This window comes from Epinephelus lanceolatus, chromosome 23, assembly GCF_041903045.1.
Source record: "Epinephelus lanceolatus isolate andai-2023 chromosome 23, ASM4190304v1, whole genome shotgun sequence".
NCBI lineage: Eukaryota > Metazoa > Chordata > Actinopteri > Perciformes > Serranidae > Epinephelus > Epinephelus lanceolatus.
The window spans coordinates 11,606,396-11,631,632 of record NC_135756.1 but is presented as its reverse complement, the minus strand read 5'-3'; the positions used below and the strand labels follow the sequence as shown (position 1 = coordinate 11,631,632).

Genomic DNA, 25,237 nt, shown 5'->3' with positions numbered 1-25,237 from the left:
TTCATACATTTTGTGATATCAAAATGACATTCATGAGAAAATACCAACCTATTTGCCAGAAGAAATCTTTTGCCATTGTACATTTCTGTGTATTATTGGTATGTTATATTTGTGCATTTAGTTTAAAGCAAAAATATTGAAACTTTACACTTCATGATTTCAGTTTATCTTGCGACAGTGTTATCTTAACATGGCTAATGTGTACTTATATTTACGCAAGAAAATCACCTGGTTAGGTTTAGGAAAACATTATGTTTTCCACAGCTGTAAATGTCCTGATATCTCATTACAAATACCTGGTTTTGTCACCACAAACGTGGCTGAAAATGTCCTAACGTTTCTTTAACAATACCCAGTTTTGTTGCCAAAAAGACAGATGGAATTGTCTTGTTAAAAATTTTGGTTTTGTTGCCACAAACACAGCTGGAAAGGTCCCAACGTCTCGTTAATAATACCTGGTTTTGTTGCAACAAATGCAGCTGGAAATATCTCGACGTCTCCTTAAAAATACCCGGTTTTGTTGCCAAATACACAGCTGGAAATGTCTTTTTAAAAACACCTGATTTTGTTGCCACAAATACAACAGGAAATGACCTGACATCTACTTAAAATACACTGTTTTGTTGCCACAAACCCAACCAAAAATGTCCTAGTGTCTCATTAAAAATATCCCGGGTTTCACTTTGGCATCCCTTGTGAAAAGTAAATCGTTATTTTAATAACAGCGTAGTGTGCTAAAACAAAGTGTTTTACCTCCTTTGTAAGTTTATTTTTAAAAAGACTATGCATATAACGAATGGAAACTGTACATTTCCTGTGAAAATGGAAGTTTACTTTGAAAAGACACAATGCATGTAACAAGTGTAACTTGACACACCATCCCTGAACATCCAAAACAGATGCAGGACGTCTTTTGTAGGGCTTCTGACAGCGTGGTGGTATTTGACGAGTTGGGATGAGAGCGTGTTGTAACTAAGTTGTTTGATTGTGTTGATATCTCATTGGCTAAGTCCGGCACTTTCCATTGAACTTTGACCTTTCTATTGAAGTTAATTGAATTGCTCCATTTTTCTTTGATTGTAGGGGTGTAAATCACCAGTTTCATCATGATGTGATGTTATAATGATTCTTTAGACAACAATACAATGTTTGCAAATATTGCAAAGTCTGCCACAATACAATTTTCATTCAATGCGATTTAGGGGCCTGCAATCGATATGAGACAATATTAAATGCTCATATAACACAGTCGGTTACAGAAGAAGCTGCCACCCCTTTCTTTCTTGCTTTTGGCCATAAAAGATAAAAACAACATATAAATAATGTAAATAATAGTAACTGCTTAAGTGCAGCAAAGTTTACTTTAAACTGAGTGAGACTCAGTGGAGTGAGATGCTTATCCAGGCAGGTATGTCGTGTTTTATCTTGTAATGTGACCTGTCTGTTGACTCGTACTTGTCCAAATTAATTCCACTCTGCAGATTTATTCCCAAGTCGTCTTTCTCTTGGCTGCTTGCCTTCTGCCTTTTCAAAATAAAAGCATATCCTAAGATGACAATATGGATCGATGTTTTCGCTTTGTATGGATGATATTGGATTGTTGATCATTGAATGGATATATCGATCCAGATCAATGAATCGTTAAACCCCTACCTGGGTAATGACAAATTAAACTTCAAATTGTGGAGGTCAAAGCGGATGATTTTATATCATTTTCTTACTCATCAAACCGTTCACTGTGTATGAAATCCTTTATTCAGGCTTTTCTTTACATGTTTATTTATTTAGGTTTGGAGACTGATGATGCAGAGAATCATTTGATCCTTCTGAGAGTTGGAACACAGCCACACTGATTTTTATTTTGAAAAGCACCACAGGAAATGCGCCTTCATATTGTCTGTGACTTGTCTGAGCCGAAGCCGATGTGAAGGTGCAGCACCCCCCCCATCATTCCTATCAGATCTGCTGCTGCTGCTGCTGGGGTCTTGTAACTCTCTCTCTCTCTTTCTCTCTCTCTCTCTCTCTCTCTCTCTCTCCCTCTCCTCCTCCTCCTCCTCCTTTTGATGGGGGGAGCAGCGGTGAAGTCACAGTGATGTCATTTTAGGATGTGAGTGTCGGGGGGCAAGGTGAGCTGGTTTTGCGGTGAGTGGTGTGTCCCCTCCACGACCAGCGTTGCCTGTCCAGAGGCGCGGAGCGGCGAAAGATGATCATCGCCACCGGCACCAATTCAAGCTCCGACGCGCTCTGTCCCTCTCCTCCTACTCAGATCTCGGGCTATGGGGCCCTGATCTGCCTTGATCCCAAAACAAGCCTTTACCACCACCATGCCAAAGGACAAAAAATAAGAAGAGTTGCATTTTTAGGGCAGGTAACTTTGACCACGTGCCCCGAAGGTAAACTGGATGGCCGTTGCGCAGAGGTGCCTCTACAGTATGTCCAACGGGGCCAGGACGCACTGGACGCTGGCAGCACTTCTTGTACTGTGGACTTCTCTCTGGGGGATCGTTTCATCTTATCCGATTCCGAGCAGGACTAATGCGACTTTGTTGGAGAAGAAGTGGGAGACGCTCTTCTCCCGCTCCTATCTGGGTATAAACGGGGGGAAATCGGAGCTGAACTGGGAGAGTGACTATTTGCAGGGCATCAAAAGAGTGCGGCGACTGTACTGCAACGTGGGCATTGGGTTTCACCTGCAGGTGCTCCCGGATGGCAGGATAAGCGGTGCACACAATGAGAACCAATACAGTGAGTTGCATCCGGCGACGCGCTGGAGCCGAAAAAGAGTGTAACCCTATGCGCAGGCTGTGTGAAAGTTAGAGCGGGTCACTTGTCTTTGCATGATATTTAATAAGACGCGTCGGCATGGTTGAAAGTTTCCGAAAGCAAAAACAGTGTACTGAGCCCTTACATCCTGCAGTGCGAAATATCCTCCCAAGCCAAAAACATGACATGAATGCTTGGACCCAGTTTAGACGCTAACTTATTTTTACCCTGCGTCCCGCTGCAGCAGCACGCACACAGTCTCACACTCACACACACACACACACACACACAGAGACCCACTCAGCACCCTGTAAACTACACTCACATCATGTTTAAACTGCATATAGGTGATTAATCCAAAGGGCTGATTGAGCAGAGAGAGCATCATCCAGTCGCAATGCACCTGCAAGGTTACACCCATCACTGCTGCAGAGGCCAGTTACTCGACTTTGTGTTGCCCCCCCCCCCCCCCCCGTCGCAGTGTGACACTGTCTATGCTGCTGTCCTGTCCTAACACTGTGTCTCCTTTAGGTCTGATAGAGATCTCCGCCGTGGACCGAGGAGTGATCAGCATGTTCGGGGTGAGGAGTGAGCTGTTTGTCGCAATGAACAGCAGGGGAAGGTTATACGGAACGGTACGTTTGTGCGCAACTCCACACACACAGGCACATACACACACACACACACAGGCACGCACACACATCCTGCTCAGTGTAAGATGAGTTCGTGTAGCTGCTGCATCCGTGGCTTTATGAGCGCTGTTGTGTTATTAATATGCTCTGATGATGATGGGGGAGTTTGTGTGTCAGGGGCAGAGATCTTTTACTAATACCACAGTGTAAAAATACTCTGTTACAAGTCAAAGTCCTGCATTCAGATTTTTATTTCAAAGTGTCAGCATCAGAATATACTTAAGTACAAAAAGTAAAAGTGCTCATTATGAAGAATGGCCCCTTTCACAATAATATATATATATATATATATATATATTAAAGCGCTTTAATGTTGCAGGTGCAGCTCATTTTAAGGACGTTATATACTGCCTGGTCACTCTGCTTTTACATACAAGTACCTCAAAATTATACTTAAGTACAGTACTTAAATAAATGTAGTTAATTATGTTCCACCAGAGTGAAAGCAGCTATACCACAATGTAAAAGTATGCCATTACAACTATTAGATAAGTACTAAAGTATCAGCATCAGAATGTATTTTAAGTACCAAAGGTAAAAGTGCTTGTTTCACAGTAATATATAATGACTTTATTTACTGCTAGATAGCTCAGAGTATCAGTAAAGTCTTATATTAACCTACAATCATGCATCATAATTTATTTTCTTAATTCTATTTTGTTATTGATCTCAATCTGCAAAGTCACCAAAGTCATTAAAATAAATGCAGTGGAGTAAAACGTACAATATTTGCCCCTAAATCATAGTGCAGTAGACGTATGAAGTAGCACAAAATGAAAATACTTCAGTACGAGTGCCTTAAATTGTACTTAAACACAGTACTCGAGTAAATGTACTTGGTTATGTTCCACCAGAGTAAAAGCAGCCATACCACAGTATAAAAGTACTCCACCACAAGCACTTAATACTGTACTTAAGTAAAAGTACAAAAGTATCAGCATCAAAATATACTTACAGTACCAGAAGTAAAAGTGCTCATTATGCAGAAGAACCCATTTTACAATAATAAATTATCATATTGTAATCAATGATGCACTTTAATATTACAGCTGATAAAGGGGGGAGCTCATTTTAATGACTTAATATAGTGCTGGGTAGCTTGTGAATTCAATCAAGTCTTATATTAACCCTAAAATAATGCATCATAATTTATTTGTTGATTATATTTTGGTATTAATCTCAATCTGCAAAGTAACTGAAGTCATTAAAATAGATGTTGTGGAGTATAAAGTACAATATCTGTGTCTGGTTAGCAGTGGAGTAGACGTATAATGTAGCAGAAACTGAAAATACTCCAGTACGAGTACCTCAAAGTCGTATTTAAGTACAGTAACTTTAGTAAATTTACTTAGTTATGTTCCACCAGAGTGAAAGCAGCTACACCACAACATGAGAGTACTCCACTACAAGTATTAAACACTGTAAAAGTACAAAAGTATCAGCATCAAAATATACTTACAGTACCAGAAGTAAAAGTGCTCATTATGCAGAATGGCCAGTTTCACAATAATATATATTATATTATCGTATTATAATCAGTAATGCTCTTTAATGTTGCAGCTGATAAAGGTGGAGCTCATTTTAATGACTTTATGTAGCGCTGGATAGCTTGTGAATATTCCCTAGAGGATCAATAAAGTCTTATATTAAACTATGATAATGCATCATTGTTGTTGTTTTAAAATAAATGTAGTGGAGTAAAAGTTCTCCCTCTTAGATTTAATGAAACAGAAGGATTGAAATCGCATAAATCATTAAAAAAAGATAACCAAGTAAATATATGTTTATTCCTCACTAAGTTAATCAAAGCAGATAATAAACATTAGTGATCATTCATCTGCAAACAGTCAAACAGTAAGTGAACATTCATGATCAAAACCAACAGCAAGACAAACGTTGAACTGAGTAATGTCCTGTCTTTAAAAGAAGGCCAGTTCTGACGTAGTGTCTAATGCTTATTATGTAATAATCACAAATGTAAAGTATATGTTTATTTAGGCGTGTTAAGATAGCACTGAAAAATTACACTGTAAAACACCTTAATATACTTACAAAATGTTTTACTGTAAAAAGACATTTTAAGTGATTGTTTTGAACATGTATCATAGAAAACTAGTAAGAATTTTAAGAACTAACCTCAGAACATCAGATTGTAGTTTTAAATACCATGTGCACTGCGTATAGGAGGAAACATACAGTATACAGTGTTTAGAGTACTCAAGGAGGTATTGAATGATTGGTAACTGTCCTGTTGGTTTTGAATGAGCCTATGTGAGAAATTTATTTATCTCTATTAAAAAGAGATCGATGTAATTTTATGTAGGATTAGCCATTACATCTCATTACTTCTTTGATAGCGTTCAGGGTTGAAAGTGCCAACATCTACTCACTCAGTTTCTATTATAAAAACTTCTAATAAGGTTTCAAATATAAATCAATAGTCGACCAAACATTAGTCGACCAGAAAGGGCATTAGTTGGCAAGATTTCATTGGTCGCTTAGTCGCAGGATAAACAAACAAACAAACAAACGTGAGACTCTATTAGGAGCTGCACCTTGTCAAAATAAATCAAAACCTATATGACTGGATCATGTGGGAATTTAATTTGAAAGGACAGACACAGGAAGTGTCCACGCTCAGCAGTCAGACAGGAGTCAGGTTAATTTCCAGGGCTGGTACCTGCGGTTATTCCACAGGCTAGTTAATAACATGTTGGGCAGGAAATCCAAAGTGTGGGATCATTTTGAGAAGGTGAAGGACGAACCCAAGGTGATATGTAAACTCACCTTCATTGGTCGACTACAAACATGACGTATCATCTGAAACATGGAAGTAGCTACATGCCCATTAGCCCACAGCATCATTAACAGGCGGCTCGCTCAGTGTGTGACGTGCACTTGTAGATAAAATATAGGCCTATATTAATGAAGGTTCATTAGTATGGTTTTGTATTTCTCTGTAATGTAGCACAGTGTTAACAATGTTACTGATACTATTCTTTCTCACACCTTCAACTCAAACCATTGAGTTGCCCCGCCCAAAATATATCACTTAATAATTACATTAATATCGTAAACATGCAGGCGACTAGTCGACTAATGGCCCAAAATGACGACTATTGGTCGACTAGGAAAACAACCCATTAGACCTGAGGAGTCTCATTAATACTCCCTTTACATACGAAAATAGATACGTCTGTTTCAAACGTTGTAAACATCACTGCCCTCATACTTCCATGCGTCCTTTATGATGGCACAGATACAGCCCATAGATGACACTAGAGGGCGGAATCAAAAGTTTCACACAACATAAAATGAGGCGATGGTGGAAGAGGTCTTAATATTGTACCTTTTAAAGGCAGTCTTGTAGATGGCGTTGGTCTATGCAGCCTTTAACGTTACATCCTGACATGTGGATAGAGAATTCTTTTCACTATATTACAGATAAGTTTTGCCATTATTTAAATTTCTTCGTTGTCTCCGACAGTCGTGTCTTGCTTGTATTGCTCTACACTGCTTTCACAATCTCTGGTGGTACTGCTACGTTTTGTCAGTAGCTGTAAGCTTTCAGGAAATATGTGCAAATACAGATGAAATGAAGGCATGGGCAGAGGGCTCCATCCGTCACCGTCGTCGTATCTAATGTTGAGCATAAATGACCACCACGGCTTAATGAACTGTGGTCAAACTGTCAAACCAGGCAGTGCTGACCAAATACGAATCAATATTTTGTCACTGCATTGCTTTTTTCTCGCCTTGGATTTTTACAGAAACGTATTTCAGTGTAGCTATAAAATGAGAAAGTTTGTGACCCAGCTGCCATGTTGAATGGACTAACTTTCTCAATTTAAGTGGGATTTATACTTGTGCATCAGCTCTATGCAGAGCCTATACCTTAGTCTATGCATGTGGCCTGCACGGTTGTGAGCATTTATACTTGTGTGGTGGTGTGTCTGTGTCACTCTGCAGTTACACCTCCAAAACACTAGTTGGCGGTGAGGTTTCTGTGAAGTGCTGTAAAGTTTAGTTGATTCAAAACACACATTAAACACACATTAAACATGGCTTAATAGAGACAATTTCAAACACAAGTACACAAATCAGCTTCACTATAACTCACAGCATTCACAGACAAACGCTTGTCTTTATCTGGACACATTTTCTCCACCAATATAACATGCTAACATTATTAGCACAAGCCTATGACATTTTACATTGTATAAATTAGCCTAGCAACAAGCAGAGATTTCCTCTGCTCATATGAAGCCAGGATAAATCACTCACAAGACTTAAAATATTATTTTGTGGAGGCTTTATTGTCTTTATAGTTTGTTTTTTATCTGTGAAATTAAAGTAAATTAAAGCTTTGTTTCCACTGAGGGAAATGGTTTCAGCTTACAAACATAGACAGGAGGTCTGTGTCACTGCGTCGTGTTGTTACATTTCTGGGGAGGTGCACGTCAGGCTATGGCATTAGATGTTCTTCTGCCAAACATTATTTTTTTCACATACTTTCTGCACTGCTGTATGGATGTTCATGTTCAGAAAATATGACCAACTTCAGCTTTAAAGCTTTTTGTTGAGGCAATATTATTTTACAGCTTGCTTTAATCAGCATTCAACATGTAAGAAGTTAAGCTTCTTTTCTTAAAATGGGTTTTGTAGGAAACTATGTTCATTCAATATTTTGCTTTGAGGAATATAAAGTATTGTTTTGGTGTTGGTCAAGTATCTTATTGGTACTATACCCAGCTCTAGTCTTAAAGGATATAAACTTAATTAAATTTTGTTCAAATATGGTTAGAAATAAGGATTTTATGGAGTACAATGTGTTGGACTGTCAGATATAATGTGTCCTTGTTTCCTAATGCTGTAGCTATTGTTTTACATTTGATCGTTGCTTACTTAGTTCTCCTTTGAATAAGGTAGAAAAAATTTAGTTGTCTAGTAGCCTACCTGGGAATATATTGTGAGTAATGAGAGTAGAAACAGGAGGCTGCCACCTCCTCTTGTCTCCTGCTCTGTTTTCACTCTGTGTCTGTGATGAGATTTATTGACCCTCCCTCTCTCTGTCTTTGTTCCCCGCTGTTTTTAGAGAGTCTTCGTGGATGAGTGCAAGTTCAAGGAGACTTTGCTGCCCAACAACTACAACGCCTATGAGTCTTTTGTTTACAAGGGCTTCTACATCGCCCTCAGCAAGCATGGCCGCGTAAAGAGAGGCAACAAGGCCACCACCGCCATGACCGTCACACACTTCCTCCCGCGACTATGAGAGAAACTGGCAATAACTCAGTAATTTGCACATGTGGATGTTCTTCCAGGTAACACAGAAATGCATAGTCGTGATACACACACACACCGAAGGACTGCGAGAGAAAACACAAATATTTATTCTGTTTATATATATATGTATATTTGGATAGCTATCTTTGTATATGTACTGTGCTGCTTATTGTTTTTATGGACGGGGAGAGTTGAAGCCTTTGCCTGTCTCACTTTACCTTGGTGCTTGCTGTAACTGAACTACGTGTCACTTCCTTTTTTGAGATGGAGGATGAGCTATATCCTGTGCTTTTAAAGAGTGAAATGAATACTTTTTATTACCTCAAAGAACCACTTTACTAGATTAAGGGATGCATGGACTTCTGCTCAAATATCTGCTAAGTTTATGATTTTCTTTTGAAACCTTTTGAGCGCTTGATGGCTCCCTGCTCGATTATCGATGTCCGGCAGTGGGGGAAACTTAAATGCACTACCTTTGCTGCACGATTTAAAGGTGCCTTGGTGTTCCCACTTGTGGCCCCCTTAAACTTGCATGTAAGAGACACCCGCCGGAGTCAGAAATAGGGCTGACACTCCGGAGAGGGCCTCAGAGGGGGGGGGGGGGTGACTATCTCTGGTTTATTTTCTTTTCTGTAATTAGATCGATTAAGTAATATACAATCTGTGGTTGAGACCAGAGAGCAGTCGGCCATAGAGAGTGGCACAAGGCCATAAGTATGACTGTGCCAGCTAATAAACAGGGTGGAATACATATCTATCCGAGCATGGGGGGAATTTTTGTTTGGACCTAGCTTGCACAAGAATCGACTGAAGGGATAGATTGCGAGTGCACAGTAGAAACCTGCTCATTGTCTTGGACGGAGCTCCTACAGTAAGGCGGGTTGCTGTGTGTGCAAAGCTTTAGCTGCTGTTGAAAATGATGTCTACTGTCCATTAAAACCAATGAAAAACACTGTAAATAGTTGCAAATGTAAAAAGAAGACTTCAGGAGCTTTTTACGCTGCTTCGTCGCAGTTGCCTGAACGAGGCAAAAAGAGTTCGGGTTGCACAGTTAGCCATCCATGATGGCGCCTGAATGCTTTGGTACAAATCGTTCCCACGCCTTTTGTTTCTTTTAATTTGTCTTTGTGTGATTGGTGGAGTATGTGCGCGCCCTGGGCCATTTCCCCCCCCATTTGTGTGTGTGCTCTGCAGCAGCACTGCAGTGGCAGCGAGGTGTTGGGAGCTGGAGGCAGATAGTTTTAATGCAATTATGGAGGAGTCAATCACGTTCTCCCGAAGGACTCAAGGACAGTGCAGCTGGTTGACTGCATGCACGCTATAAGAAATATCACTTGATTTTTTTAAGCTTCATTTTATGAATTTGGAGGGTAAACAGGGCTTAGAAGCACTTTTTTAATATAATAAGCTGAGCATCTACCATGCTTTGTACACTCATTACTATCATGTTGATCCATATAAGGCATGGGACAATATGAACATTTCATGTCGTGGTCATCCTGCCCAAAATAATTTCAGTATCATCCCGATAATGCTTAAAACTCCTAAAATAGCACTAAAACATGCTGGAACCACTTTACCTTACATTTAAAGGAACAAATATTTTTTACTGCATCACTGACAGGACTTGCATCTTTTTTTTAGTCAACATTCATTTAAGAAAAAACAAACAATCTAAAAAAGTTTAAAATCAAATCATCAAATCTGTTGATATGAAATACACCAATGCTTGTTTAAGATCTTCTGCATTCTTTGAGTTTGGTGCATATGCTGTCTGTTTTTGTAGAGTCATTGGGTGTCCAGCAGTCTGTCTGTGTACTGGTGGACATGATACTCACAATTATCTCAATAATGAAAATTCACCATGATCAACTTATCGTGATCCACATTGTGAAAAAACAAACAAACAACAACTTAAAAGAAAACAAACGGGCAAATGGCCTGCAAACAAAAACCATAGAATTAAAGTAAAATATCCTAATTTTTAAAAAAGTCATCCTGAGAAAATCTCATTTTACAGTTTTTCGCTAAATTATTATGATCAAACACCTTTAATGAAATGATAGCACTAAAAAAGAAAAAATGTAATTTTACTAATTTTTCCTGAATTATTTATGATAAAATACCCTCAATAAAGTGAAAAAAACAGGCAAATGACATGCAGCTGCCAAACAAAAACTGTAATATTAAAATTAAAATTAAAATATCCTAATTCAAATTAAGTGCAAAAATGATAAAGTTATAGAAATTTTAATCAAAGGTTGTCCTGTGAAACACTGTTATTTTTCCTAAATTATTACAATCACCTTGGTAATAAAATGATGGCACTGAAAGTTTAGCAGAAAAATACTGTTATTTTTACAGATTTTTCCTGAATAATTAAGATAAAACGCCCTAAATACAGTGAAAAAATGGATAAATGACTTGGAGCACTGACTGCAAAACACAAACCCAAAATTTCAAATAAAATTAAAATTTAATTAAAAATATTCCAATTCAAACGAAGTGCAAAATTTTTAAACTTGCAGAAATTTAAATCAAATGTTGTCCAGAGAAACAATGTTATTTGCAGTTTTTTTTTTTCAGTAAATTATTATGATCAAACACCTTAAAGAAAATGATGGCACTAAAAGTTAAACAGAAGAGTTGTTTTACTGATTTTTCCTGAATTATTTTGACAAAATACCCTCAATAAAGTGAGAAAATGGGTAAATGACTTGCAGCAGCAGCTGCCAAACAAAAACTGTAAAATTAAAGTAAAATATCCTAATTCAAATCAAGTGCAAAAATAATAAATATATATAAGATTTAGCAGAGAAATATCATCTGATCCTGACATTATAGATCTTGTTAAATGATCTGAGGACGTTGTTCTTGCTTCACTTAGTTTCTGAGAATCTTACAGCGTGCATCAACCCGTGCAGTGTCTGCAGCTGTTGACTGGAAGACCTGAATCTCGCTGCCTCCATGCGTTCTTGTTTAGACAGGAAGCCAAACTATTTAAATCCAGGAAAGACGCATGCGAGGGAGCCGGCCTGCTGTCTTTGTTGTTCGTCAAACGCCCTGCAGGAATGTGGATCTGCCAGGATGACAGGCAGCCTCCCACATACCTGAGCGGCCCCCCTCCTTTGAGCTCTGTCACCCCTCGCCACCCACCTCCGCTCGTCCCTTACCCCCCTCACCCGCCGCAGGCAGGGACCTTGGGATTCCAGCTGTAACCCAGGAGCTTCCTCCTCTCCTTTCAGCCTTTTTTAGTTCAAGGTCAGAGTCACAGACCAGCCTTGGCCCCAACCCCAGTGGCCACGGTGGTCGGCTATATGGGTCTTACTGTTTCCGTGAAATAGGAATTTGAGGTATCTTTTTCATGCAGGAAACACTTAATTTACTGCACACACAGAATCAAATTCAGTGAACTGATGGCTCGAGAGTTGCTCTCCAGCTCATCTGTACAAACCATAGATAGCTCTCGTAGTTCCTCGCTTCACCATCTGCAGAATCTTTTCAAAGTACTCCCCGTTCAGGATTTCTAGAGCCCCACCACTTTAAAATGCAGCTCCACAACATGCCGTCCCCGCCCCTTCCCAAGTGCTTGTCTTTGAATATTTCTGGGGAGGGGACATCTGCAGAGTTAATGCAGTGTGCGAGGAGCCGAGTCACGCAGAGCCTCACCTCTCCTCTCCTGCTGCAGGACGGCAGCCCAGCCATCCTCAGGACGTGCCCTCTGCTGCTGCTGCTGCTGCTGCTGCTGGGCACTGCCCCGACCCCAAACACCTTTCATCTCATACTGACACAGTATCACCTGCTGCTCAACTGTCTATGATGCACAGATCGATTCATAACAGTATTTTTCTAACAGATAAATCTCTTGCTCTTTTTGTTCTGAGGAGTTTTTGCGTGTGTGCGAGTGCCGAGGATACCGAGATGCAAATCTTACCTGGAGCGTAGCTCAAAGTTTCAAAAAACAAAACCGACTTGTTGCTGCTGTAGATGAGGCTGCATGAAATAGCACAGGTGTACATTTCTCGCCGGGAGTAAATCATCATTTGGTTTTGGCTAAAGTTGCAAAACACACAAAACAGAAACGATCCACGTTTTCAGCGTTTTCAGCCGAGGAAGATGTGAAGGAGTGAACTTTGCGCATGCACAGCAACGAGCACTTCTCTCACCCACCTCACAATCAAAGATGTCTGACGTCTGTAACAGCACCTTACTTGATCATAAACTACAGTTTTCTCACACGTTTTCTGTCAGAAAATAGAGCTGGATCCCTAAAAGAGTGAAGGTCTGTGTCTAAAACAAAAAGCTCACCTTTCAGCTTTGACCAAAAAATTTTATCCAGATTTCTCTGTCGTCTTTTTTTTTTTTCTTTCCACAGCTTATCATAGATCAAATCTGAATTAATTCAAGAGGAGGAATATCTTTTTTTAATGCTTAATGTACTATTAGCATGCCTGGCCCCCTAGCTTAATAAGGGGTGTGTGCTTTGTGTGTATTTTCTTTAACTCCTGGTCTAAAAGGGAGTGAGCATCCACTCTATTCCTCTCATCTCTGTTCTCATATACCTCACCCTCTGCCTTAGTTTTGGTTTGCTGATGACTGTAAATTGAGATGAAACAAACTGCAGTTATTTGTTTCTGAAAACAGACGATGCTAAGTAAGGATATTAAAGTTTTTTCTTTTATTTTTGTACGTATGTGCTGTGCACAGCAGTCTACTGTATTCCTGAGATAACAATAAAAGTTTTTTTTTTTAACTGGTTGCTGGTAAAGTGTCGTTCTCTCCGCTGGATCGGCTCAACTCTGATGGGACTTTGTGTTTATCAGGGGTGGAAGAAGCACCCAGGTCTTTTACTTAAAGGTCCAGTGTGTAGGATTTTGGGCAGGCATGTTCAAAGTGCGGCCCGGGGGCCAATTGTGACCCACAGGCCGACATTAAACGGCCCACAGCTCTGCATTCTTTCCATTCACCTAATGATGGCAGGGCTGCCATACAGTTTGTAGACATGCACCAAGTAGGAACTGCGCAGATGGAATTAATTTGTTCTCATAAACAGATGATAAACAAGCAAGACGTCCCTCTTCCCATCAACACTTTCCAGCTCCTCCTGGGGGGACCCGAGGCATCCCCAGGCCAGAAGAGATATGTAATCCCTCCAGCACATTCTGGGTCTGCCCCGGGGCCTCCTACCGGTGGGACGTGCTCGAAACACCTCCAGCAGGAGGCATCCTGATCAGATGTCCAAATCACCTCAACTGACCCCTTGCGACACGAAGGAGCAGCGGCTCTTCTCCGAGCTCCCACCAGATGTCCGAGCTCCTTACTCTATCTCTTAGGGAGCGATCACACTGAGATGAAATGCTAGAAACGCAACGCCAGTAAAACAATTGTTTTCCTATGATACGGCGCATCTGACCGGCGTTCAAGCATCTTTTTAGACGGGCATTTTTCCAGCGTCTTTTTAGATTGCCGTTTTTGTAGACGCTTCTTTTTAGACGCGCATAGACGCTGAAAAGTTAAAATATTTTCAACTTTTTTGAGTGTCAGACGCCAGTAGCTAGCACGCATTGAAAAAGCGCTTCCAGCGTTTCAAGCGTCTTTGAAGCGTCCGCGTCTCTAGCGTCTCGTTTCTGTGTGATCACTCCCTTAGGCTGAGCCCAGACACCCCACAGAGGAAAGTAATTTCGGCGGCTTGTATCTGTGATCTCATTCTTTCGGTCACTACCCAGAGGTCATGACCATAGGTGAGGATTGGGACGTAGATGGACTAGTAAATCAAAAGCTTCGCCTTCTAAATTTTATTTATTTATTTATTTATTTATATATTTTTTCAGTGTTCACAAATTCAGATCCCAAAAACATTCAAGTTTCAGAATTACAAAAAATAGAGTCAGGTTGCTTAAATATAAGATATAAGAATTCAAATTGAAAACCACTCAAATAGAACATCAGTGGAATTTGATTGGTCAAAATATTCAGGCTTTATTGCCTATGGAAGCCGGGATTCACCCATAGACGAAGCGAAAGTCTCACAGTGTAAAATACTCCAGCATTCTGCATCTTACCATAATAAAAGTACCTGGAACTGTTATCATCAAAATGTATTCTTTTGGACCAGTATTCAGCAGACAGGTTTGAAGCTCGGAGAATGACGCGACACACTGTTACCCTGTGGACATGAACCACCTCGCCATCTTTCACTGAGGTAATGAGGTAAGGTCCCGTTGCATAAAACCACAGAGTATTAATTATTGCAAAGGGGCTGCGTGAAGTAGAGTGATCAAACTTAAGACCAGTGCCAGACCGAGCACATTCAGCACCCTAGGCAAGCTTCCCCAACACCCCAACCCCCAAAAAGATATGATATTTTTGAGAAAATTTGAAAATGATTTGCAAGTTTCATCTTGTTTTTTCTTTATTTTGCACTGTGCCCCCCAGTGGCGTTTACCGTAACGCCGGGTTTACACTGGACGCAGAAATGCATCCAGAGCATCCGAAGCCTCTGGAGCATCTGGAGCCTCTTCAATGCTGGCAGCTCTCTTCCTCGGTTGAGGGTCCTCCAGGACTGGCTCGATGACAGTTTCGTCCATCATTTGTTGCAGAGCCTCACACTTCTTCTGGAGGTCCTGACTGGTCTTCTCCTCTGACTTTGATTGGGAGGCTAACTCACTGGTCTTCTCCTGCAGCTGCTTCCTCAAGTCATCTAGCCGAGCTGCATTCTCCTCTTGTTGTTGTTTGTGCAGGAATCTCATCTCCAACCTCTCACGCTCCAGGTCTTTATTTTTAGCTCCTAGCCTCTCAATCAGCGTCATGTCTTTGGAGAGGATCGCTTTGAGTTCAGCACTGACTTTCACCAGTTCGTTCATTAGGTCACTCTGCTTTTCTTCTTCCTGATGTGTCTGTCAGCTTCTCACACTTGACTCTCAAACGGCGCTCTTCCTCCAGCTCCTTCTCTGTGTCCTGGAGCTTGTGTTTCATGGCGGCCTGCTCTTGCTGTGCCTGTAGCTCCATCTGTTTTTCCTGCTGGAGCAGGTACTCGATTCTCTGCAGGCGCTCATGAAGAGTGTCACCCTTCATAGGTAGACATCCTGGAGACTCACCCTCTGGCTTTGTGGGGGACTCTGTCTTTGCCTCCTGTGTGGTTGTGGGGGTGGTGGGACCAGGCTTACAGAGTTTGGCTTGTAGCTCATCACACGCCTTCAAGAAAGCCTGGCTTTGCCTCTTGACCTCAGTTTTAGTCTGATCCATGTTTCCTGCCATCTCTTCTCAATCTGTCTCCGGGTTGGAAATTGTTTTCAGTATTTGTTTCTCTTGCCAACAGTGTCTTTTTCATAAAGTCTTTCTCAAAGTATGAGCTCCTACAACTTGGCCCTGTAGGTGCATGTTTTAAAAATTCAAAAATCGTGCATGATGTCATATTTTACATTATACAACAGTTAGTTCCGGCCCCGCAATCTGATTGGTCGAGAGACAGTAAAACTGTGACGATATTGGAGTACAACATCACGGTTATTTCACTGTGTATGTATCACTCCGCCTCACAGCTGATTTCAATCAACAATCAAATCAAAACTGACAGTTAGTGTCAGTTAGGTCAGCAGTTGTGTTGCATCCCTGGAAAAGTATTTAAACAAACTTCCACCAGACTTCCACCATACAGAAGCTGTCAGATGCGGGACTTGAAGCGAGGGAGATCATGACGGTGAGTGGGCACAGGTATGATGTTGTTTTAACGTAGCCTATGTGTTAAGTCAGTCTTCTAATTAGGAGTTGGGCCCTAAAATATAACTTTTGTCTTGCAGGTCTGTCTTGCTGTGCCTGTGAAGCGACAGTCCACCATGCAGTCACCAGAGACTTATTTCACCGGCTGCACAATTAATGGAAATGTGCAGATAAATGTGTGTAAAGAGTAAGTGCCTGGCGCACCATGTCTGCGTTACATAGCAACGGTGACAGCGGAGTCCTGAGGGAACTATTTTTGTTTGCGGAAGACAAATAAAATGCTTAAATTATCTAACTGTTGTATAAAAGCAATATCACACTCGAGCTCGTGATGTTGTACTCGTATATCGTCATGGCTGTGATTATGACCGAATCACAGCCGTGATGATATACGAGTATAACATCATGAGCTCGAGTGTGATATTGCTTAATCACAGCACACCCGGAGTGCCTAGCTTTATACTGAAAATCAACATTCTAAATGCATGTGATGCACAAAAAACCTTAAGTTAAGAGTTAAGTTGAGTTAAGTTCCCCTTAAAATAAAACCAGTTACACTAAACACCCTTAAAGGATAACTTAGGTATTTTTCAACCTGGGCCCTATTTCCCCATGTGTATGTGTGCGTATGATTCATAGGTACAACTCGTTTTAAAATTGGTTCAGTATTGAGCTGCGAAACAAGCTAAAACGGTAACGGGGGCAAATGCATCTCGTATAAGTTTGAGCATTAAAAGTGCTTTTTTTCGCCACTGACCGGTTCAGATCGCCAGTGCTATCTCTGTAGATAGCATACTAAGTGTTTCCCTTACCTCTGGGCTGTGTGATGTCATCTCGCAAGAGCTTTGCTTGTTGCCTGAAGGAAACAGTGGAGCCATGCTGAGCGCCGCTCAGAGTGGCGCTGGTTGTCCCAGAGTACAGTTGAGAGTTTTACTGCATCAATTGAAAACAATGATTCGTGTTTGTGCTTATCCGAATTGCAAGAACAGGATGTCGCGCAACACCCCGTACAGCTTTCATAGGCTGCCTTTGTCGGACGGCGAGATGCTGAAGTTGTGGCTAGTTGTGCTACAAATGGATGCTAGCACTCCTCTCCAGACACTGCGCCTTGCAGACCATCAGGTCTGCAGTGCTCACTTCTCCCAAGATGACTACTGCCAACCGAAGAAGAGAAGACATCCAATCCCGAAACACGTCTTCCTCAAGAAAATGGCTGTCCCACGAGTAGAGAGAGCTACAGACACAGTGGAGCAAAGCTCTCGCGAAATGACGTCACACAGCCCAGAGGTGAGGGAAAGGCTAAGTTAGTATGCTATTTACAGAGATAGCACTGGCGATCTGAACCGGTCAGTGGCGAAAAAAAGCACTTTTAATGTGCAAACTTATACGGGACGCATTTGCCCCCGTTACCGTTATAGCTCGTTTCACGGCTCCTGGTTGCATCCGCCTCCCTCAATACTGAACCAATTTTAGAACTAGTTGTACCTATGAATCATACACACACATACACATGGGGAAATAGGGCCCAGGTTGAAAAATACCGAAGTTATCCTTTAAGTCTTCACCTTAAGATTTCCTTAAATGTTCACTTAAGTATTTAGGTTTTCCTTTTATCTTGGTCTTATAATTTGAAATCCCTGAAAGTTAGTTGCAACCAAACACACACACACACACACACACACACACACACACACACACACAACAAACTTCATATTTATTTATTTATATTTTTTTTAAAAAATCAAATATGAGACAAATGATACAAAGATCTAATCCTAGCGGTCGGTCTGCATTAGGAGTACCATCGTTAGTTCTTAGGGTGCTTTCACACCTGCCCTGTTTGGTTCACTTCAATCAAACTCAAGTTTGTTTGTCCCCTAAGTGCAGTTCGTTTGAGCAGGTGTGAACACAGCAATCACACTCAGGCATGCACCAAAAAACCGGACCGAGACCTTGAACTTGACCAAAGGAACTCTGGTGCGGTTCGTTTGTGGTGAGAACGTATTCCGACCTGGATCTGAACCAACTGCAGTCACATGACACATTGTTTGGGTTAAACATGAGCATGTTACAGTCCTGGAGGATTATTAATGTGCACCTCCTCCTGTACTGCCTTAATATGCACATTCAGCACATCCAATGCATCAAAACATTGTTTTCTAGTTGGAGCCGTGCCTCGTTTTCAAACTGTATGGTTTGACTAAAATGAACAATGACAGCAATATAGTCCACGATGAGCAGCGCTAAAATCAACCTGCGTAGTTGTCCCTCCATTGTGACATTAGAAAGTGTCACATTTATCTTGTAAGTGTACTCTTCTTCAGTGTTTTGTTTACTTCCTGGATTTTTTCCACATGGAAATTCTGACCAATCAAGAGCAGCTTTCTCACACAAGGCATTTGATCTGGTCCGCTTGTAAATGCTGCCGTGAGAACATGAACCAACTCTAGGCAAGCAAGACAACTCTAGGTCTGAAAACACCCTTAGAGTTTGCTAAACCTGCTTTTTGGAATGGACCCTAGCATTAAAGGGAAAAATATGTTTTTTTGATTTTGACATGAACTGTCCCTTTAAGGTACTCGCTCTGTAACTGATAAACCATGTTAGATTGTTAACACTGATGCATCAATGTGTGAGCAGCATTTTACTGCTGCAGCTGCTCCAGGTGGAACCATTAAAACTTCTTTACATAGTTACATTTTATTCATTTATTTGGTTATGTATTTATTTTTAAGAGGAGCTGTTGAACAGTTTTTCTCAAACACAGTTTTTAGGAGTGTTCTTATATAAACTGATATTCAGTTGAATGTATCCTTTGCTAAAACTGAAGCATCCATAAATAGTTCAGCCAGTCAAATGTTAACATCCCAGAGTCTCCCAGTGACACTGCGCTACATAAGGCACTGGCTCCCTCTGCTGGTGAAATGGTGAAACTGTTGCGTTGGGCAGGTGCGTAACAGCAGCAAACTGAACTTCAAACTGTGACTTAACTTTCAGACAGATTAATAAAACTATGAAAAAATAATATGACGCTTAATTATATGTTAATGAATTTATTAATCTTTAAGAAACCTGGAGTTTGCGCAATTCAACTTAAGTCAAACATAACTAAGAAAATATTACATCCCTGATTTAATTAATAAATCATTTCTTTTTTTTAAAAAAAACAATTCTGGATGTATGTCCTTTCTTTTTCTGACTTTCTTCTTTATGCTGCTCAGTGCACCATGTTCTAAACAAAACAAAAAAACAGACCCAGTGGCCTTTGGACCATTAGGAAATAGTCTTAGAATAATGTTTAAGGTGGATGAGTCAAGACCAAAAATAAGAGTCCAGTCTGACCAAGAGCATCAGGATAAACAGACAGAGGTGGAAGTGGCCCTTCCGCTGCAACAAACCCGCACATCTGCTTTGGGGGCGAGTTTCTTTTTTTTACGCAAAGGATGTGAGCAGGAGTGGCACTCAGGAGGCTTTAAATAGGAACTGTCTCCAAACTTTGGGACATCAGAGCATCTGAACACTTCCAGCAGCTCGCAGTAGAAAGCACCGGTTTGCCTCAGGATGGACGTCAACAGGAGATTGGGGGTGAGGGACACTGTGCTGGCGCTTCTACTCGCCGTGCTCCAGGGGTTTCATCTCGGGGAATCAGTCCCGAATCCGTCACCGCTTGTGGGATCCAACTGGGGGAACCCGAGGAGATACGTCCACCTGCAGACATCCACAGACCTCAACAACTTCTACTTGGAGATCAGATTAGATGGCACAGTGCGCAGAACCACAGTCAGGAGTTCATATAGTAAGTTGTTTTTGTTTTTTTAACACGTGTTTAATATGAAGTCCTGTCTTTAAACACATTCATGCTCATCGCTTTTTCTCCCTCTGCAGGTGTGATTTTACTGAAAGCTGAAACAAGGGAGCGTGTCGCCATCCTCGGGGTCAAAAGTAGCCGTTACCTCTGTATGGATTTGGAGGGCAACCCATTCAGCTCTGTAAGACAGTGTTTATCTTCTGTTCAAGTTGATTGTCGTTATTAATAAAATCAGTCCGCTGTAATGACGTTTTAATTTTGAGTTCCTTTGATTTGGCACACTGGTTTTACGCATTATTTTTTATTTTATTTTATTCACAAATCGCTTTCTAGAAGTTTTACGCACAAATTTAAGCTACTGCAACTGTAGCATATCTTCTAAATTTATCAACTCTCTTCATCTAAATGTTAATGTTATCTAAATTGGTCAAAACGCTCAACTTTGTGGTCATATTTAACACCATGGTGAGGGTATACGCATCGTTTTACGCGCAGAATTTTCTGTAACTTTGGCTTTTTACGCCTGAATTTATTCATTTGATCCATTTTTCATGATACCATTCATATAAAGTTAACAACCCGCTTATAGTCCCGACGTTAGAAGAAGTTTCATTTGTTAATAATCGAGTAGTTCCTTGAAATAATTAAAAAAAAAGTTTATGTACCGAACCAAGACAGATACAGGGGCACAGGGGTACGTAAGGATACACACCACATTTAAGTTTATTTTCAGGGGTTTTTTTAAGCAAGTTTTATTTATTTATTTTTTTATTTTGTTTATTTCACTTCATCAATTTTGATTATATTGTGGATGTCCATAAAAAATCCATTTAAATTCCAGGTTGTGACGCAACAAAATAGGAAAACACCAGGGGGTGAACACTTTTGCAAGTTTCTGTACTCAGATCATATCTAGAAAATAAAACTGCACTAATCTCAACCCCAATCTAATGCGCAAAATTCTATTCTTGTTTGTAAAATTGTTATCAGATCTACTTCATAAAGCCTACCAATATGGAAAATGATATTTGTTGTTATTTAGTTATATAATTTGAAAGAAAATAAAAGCTTTTTACTTAAGTTGGGCACATTCAGTGCAGCAGCCTATTTTAAGATGATTTCACCAGTATCCTGATGCAAATAAAAGTTTTTCTAACCAACAAACTGCTGTTTATTATCTTGCATCTTGATATTCCTTCACTATATTTTATTTTCTCGCCTCTCTCCTTCTGTCCTCCAGCCCATCTGCCTCAGGGACGACTGTCTGTTCAACCACAGACTCCTGGAGAACAACCGGGACGTGTACTACTCCAGCCGGACCGGCATCCTCTTCAACCTGGAGGGCTCCCGGCAGGTGTTCACCGCGGGCCAGAACCTGCCGCAGACCTCCCTCTTCCTGCCCAAGAAGAACACGGTGCCGCTGGAGCGCCTCCTGCTGCACAGGGAGAAGAGGAATCAGCTGGTGGATCCCTCCGACCCGCACAGCGTCTACATGGGTCAGACCGAGGAGGGCTCGGACTCTCGGGCCGTGCCGGAGGACGACGCCGATCTGGAGGTGGAGGTGGAGGCAGGGGACGACGGGCGCAACGTGTCCCGGGAGACGCCGCTGGCTCCGTCCACCCACGACCCCTGGAACGTGCACTCCTCTAACTCGGGCAGCCCCCGGAGCACCGGGACCATGGGGTGATCTTAGTGGTGACTGATCCGGATTGATTTACTAAAGTGAGTCAAAGTTTGACCTTGTAGTTTGTCATCATGCCAGAGAACAAAACGCATCAGACTTTATTTTGAAAAGGAAATTCAGGATGTTCCTTCTTTTTCATTTTGACTAAATATCTGAGTCATCACTCACTCAGAAAAGCAGTTTTGACGCAAAATATTAGACTTGACTTGCAGCCCCCTTTTGCACAATTTATTCCTAATTCTCTGACATCACTGCAGATTTAACAACTTAAATCAATAAGGCATGTGTGTGAATTATCTCATCAATATAATGAGTATTTTTTTTTACATTCACAAGAAGTTTTGGTGATAAATTGAGCTTAAAAAAGGACTTTGAATTTACATCTGACTCTTCCCCCATCAGAAACAGATTACTGAAAAAGAAAATCTTAGCTTTGTGCCAAGATGAGTGATCCAAATCCATTTCCCACCCCCATCCATTACAATTAGTTGGCTCTCTTTCACACTGAGTTATAGCTCTGATGAGAAATGGCCATAAAAATTGATTGAATTATTCATGTTTGGTCTCCCTGAAGAGCTACATGATTAATTTTAGAGAGGATGCAATTGCTAAAGCAAACAAAGCCTTAGAAACTAATTAACCAAACACTGAGGAGAAGTCAGCATGTGTACCTTTTGTTGGTGGTTTCCTCTCATTGAGGTTTTTACAGCTGGTCTGAGAAACCCACATTTCAAAGTGACATTATCTCAAGACAGGAGCCGAACTTAGCCTACATCTGGAGGACTGAAGGCCCTGTCTGTTGATGTGAATCTAGGCAGACATGATTTTAAATCAAAAATATATACATGAATATACTTAAGAGTTGCATTTAGTAGAGTTAAGGTTAGGCTTTGCCTGTATTTTAGAGTCCTGCGTTTACTGAGTTGGATGTTTGATGTTTGTTTTATTGTTAGATTTTGAACCTAAAACCAAAAAACCCAAAACTTGTAAACTACAGATCACTACAGTTACAGTATTCTGTTATATTAATGTGTCTGTATTTGTACAATCTTCCGACCTCGTGACTTGAATGAATATAACTACAGGGTAAACAGCCTTTACGGAGCAGTAATCTTGACAACAAATCTGAACTTTCGCTATGTGATTTTACAGGTGCTGGGCACCACCAGCAAACACTAAAACCAGTCCCAAAGAGTATTTATTTATTTAATTCCATTCCTTTGTTGTTATTTATGGTATTTATGAGGATGCTTTACAGTTAAATGTACATATAAGAAAACATGGTTTGTCTTTGAATGTATGAGTCGGAGCTGTGGATGAAGTGTTTGGGACAAAATAAACTATAAAGGAAACATGTCTGGTGTTGTGTCACTTATGCGAACTTATATTGCTGTGAGTTTCTTTAAACTTTGGTGTTCTCTGTGTGCTAATTTGGTACAAACATGCCGTCTAAGAGGAAGTCATGAATGAGTAAGGAGGTTTAACATTGACCCAGTTACTGAGCAGTTCCACTCATTACAGCTGAATTTCCTGCACCATCACACCTCTTCTGCTTAATTAGCAAACAGGTACATGAGCTGCAGCTGAGTCACTTCACTCTAAAAATACACTCAGTTCCTGTTGTACTTTAGCTAACTGTTAAAATGGTCATCCATTAACCTTTGACCTGTTAGTTCAACATCTTGGGAAATACGTTTCCGTTGTTGCAGTTTTCAGACAAACAGCAGATATTTCAGGAAGCTTCAACTCTTAGCCAAAAAACTGGGTGCGTCTAAAAGTAAAGGATGCTTCCTTGGTAGGATGGGTTTGTCCAAGTCAGTTCCCACAGAGGCTAGGCGAGACTCCTTCCTAGCATTCAGAGAAAACAGAAAGGAACAGTCTTTAGAGAGTGGAAGTGTGTCATTGAAAAGGTTCTGTCTTCAATTCCTCCCAACAATTTCAAAAATGGTGGAAGAAATGGACACAGTATGTCCATTTTAAGCACAAATATGTTTGAAGGCTAAAACAGCAAACCAGCTGATTTAAATTTAGCCTTTGCAATGACGCCTTGACTGACGCCTTCAGTAAGCCTTCCTTGCGAGGTATCAAGGTAATTATTAATAGCACTTCATTGTATGCCTTAAAAATGTCATAGCATAGTATATGATCAAAACGTCATATGAAGTTAAGACGTCATAAAAAATCATTTAAAAAAAGTCATAGTATAGTATGTCAAAATTCTATCATGACCACAATCATAGCATAGGAATGTCATACAAAAAGTCATAGGAAAGTATTTCGTAAAAATGTCAAAGTATAGTATATCATAAAAATATAATAAAAGAAGTCACAGCATAGCATTAAAAAAAATCACGAAAAAAGTAATTGTATCATGTGTAAAGAAAAATCATAAAAATGTCATACTATAGTATCTTATAAAAATGTATAAAGACGTCATAGTATATAGTTTGTCGAAAAAAGTAATAGTATAGTCAGTATTTTTGAAAAAGCTGTTAAAAACATCAAAGTATAATATGTCAAAAAAAAGTCTGAGTATAGTATGTTGAAAAGAAACTGCTAAAAACTTCATAGTATACTATGTCGAAAAAACTGAAAAAAAACTTGATAGTGCAGTATGTCAAAAAAAGTCATAATATAGTATGCCAAACCCCCCCCATCATAATATAGTATGGTGAAAAAACTACAAAAAACGTCATAGTATAGTATGTCGAAAGAAGTCATAATATGGCATGTCGAAAAAACTGATAAAAACGTCATAGTATAGTATGTAAAAAAAAAAGATAAAAATGTCATAGTATAGCATGTCAAAAAACTGATGAAAACCACATAGTGTAGTATGTAGAACAAAGTCATAGTATAGTATAGTATGTTGAAAAAACAGATAAAAACGTCATAGTATAGTATTTTGAAAAAACGATATAGTATAGTATGTCGAAAAAAGGCACAGCAAAGTTTGTGGAAAAAACTGGAAAAAAAAAACGCCCCACATAGTATAGTGTGTCAAAAAAAATCGGAAAAAAAAGTCATAGTATAGTAAGTCGAAGAAACTGATACAAACATCATAGTATAGTATGTCGAAAAAACTTTTAAAAAAAAATTCATAGTATGTCAAAAAAACTGAAAAAAAAACTTCATAGTATAGTATGTCCAAAAAACACGACATAGTATAGTATGTCAAAAAAACACAACATAGTATAGTATGTCGAACAAAGTCATAGTATAGTATGTCGAAAAAAATGACAAAAACATTATAGTATAGTATGTCGAAAAAAATGACAAAAACATTAT

At 40.1% G+C, this 25,237-nt stretch overlaps 2 protein-coding genes across 2 annotated transcripts; both read left to right on the top strand.

Annotated features, from left to right (window-relative positions):
* Positions 1-1,703: 1,703 nt before the first annotated feature.
* LOC117249536 (fibroblast growth factor 6-like) lies at positions 1,704-13,494 on the top strand. Its single transcript, XM_033615256.2, has 3 exons — positions 1,704-2,745; positions 3,295-3,398; positions 8,551-13,494. Exons 1-3 carry the CDS (start codon positions 2,403-2,405, stop codon positions 8,725-8,727), a joined length of 624 nt encoding a protein of 207 aa, XP_033471147.1. The 5' UTR covers positions 1,704-2,402; the 3' UTR covers positions 8,728-13,494.
* Positions 13,495-17,973: 4,479 nt separating this feature from the next.
* Positions 17,974-23,302, top strand: fgf23 (fibroblast growth factor 23). The gene is made up of 3 exons (XM_033614511.2): positions 17,974-20,253; positions 20,343-20,446; positions 21,506-23,302. Exons 1-3 carry the CDS (start codon positions 20,019-20,021, stop codon positions 21,950-21,952), a joined length of 786 nt encoding a protein of 261 aa, XP_033470402.1. The 5' UTR covers positions 17,974-20,018; the 3' UTR covers positions 21,953-23,302.
* Positions 23,303-25,237: the final 1,935 nt, after the last annotated feature.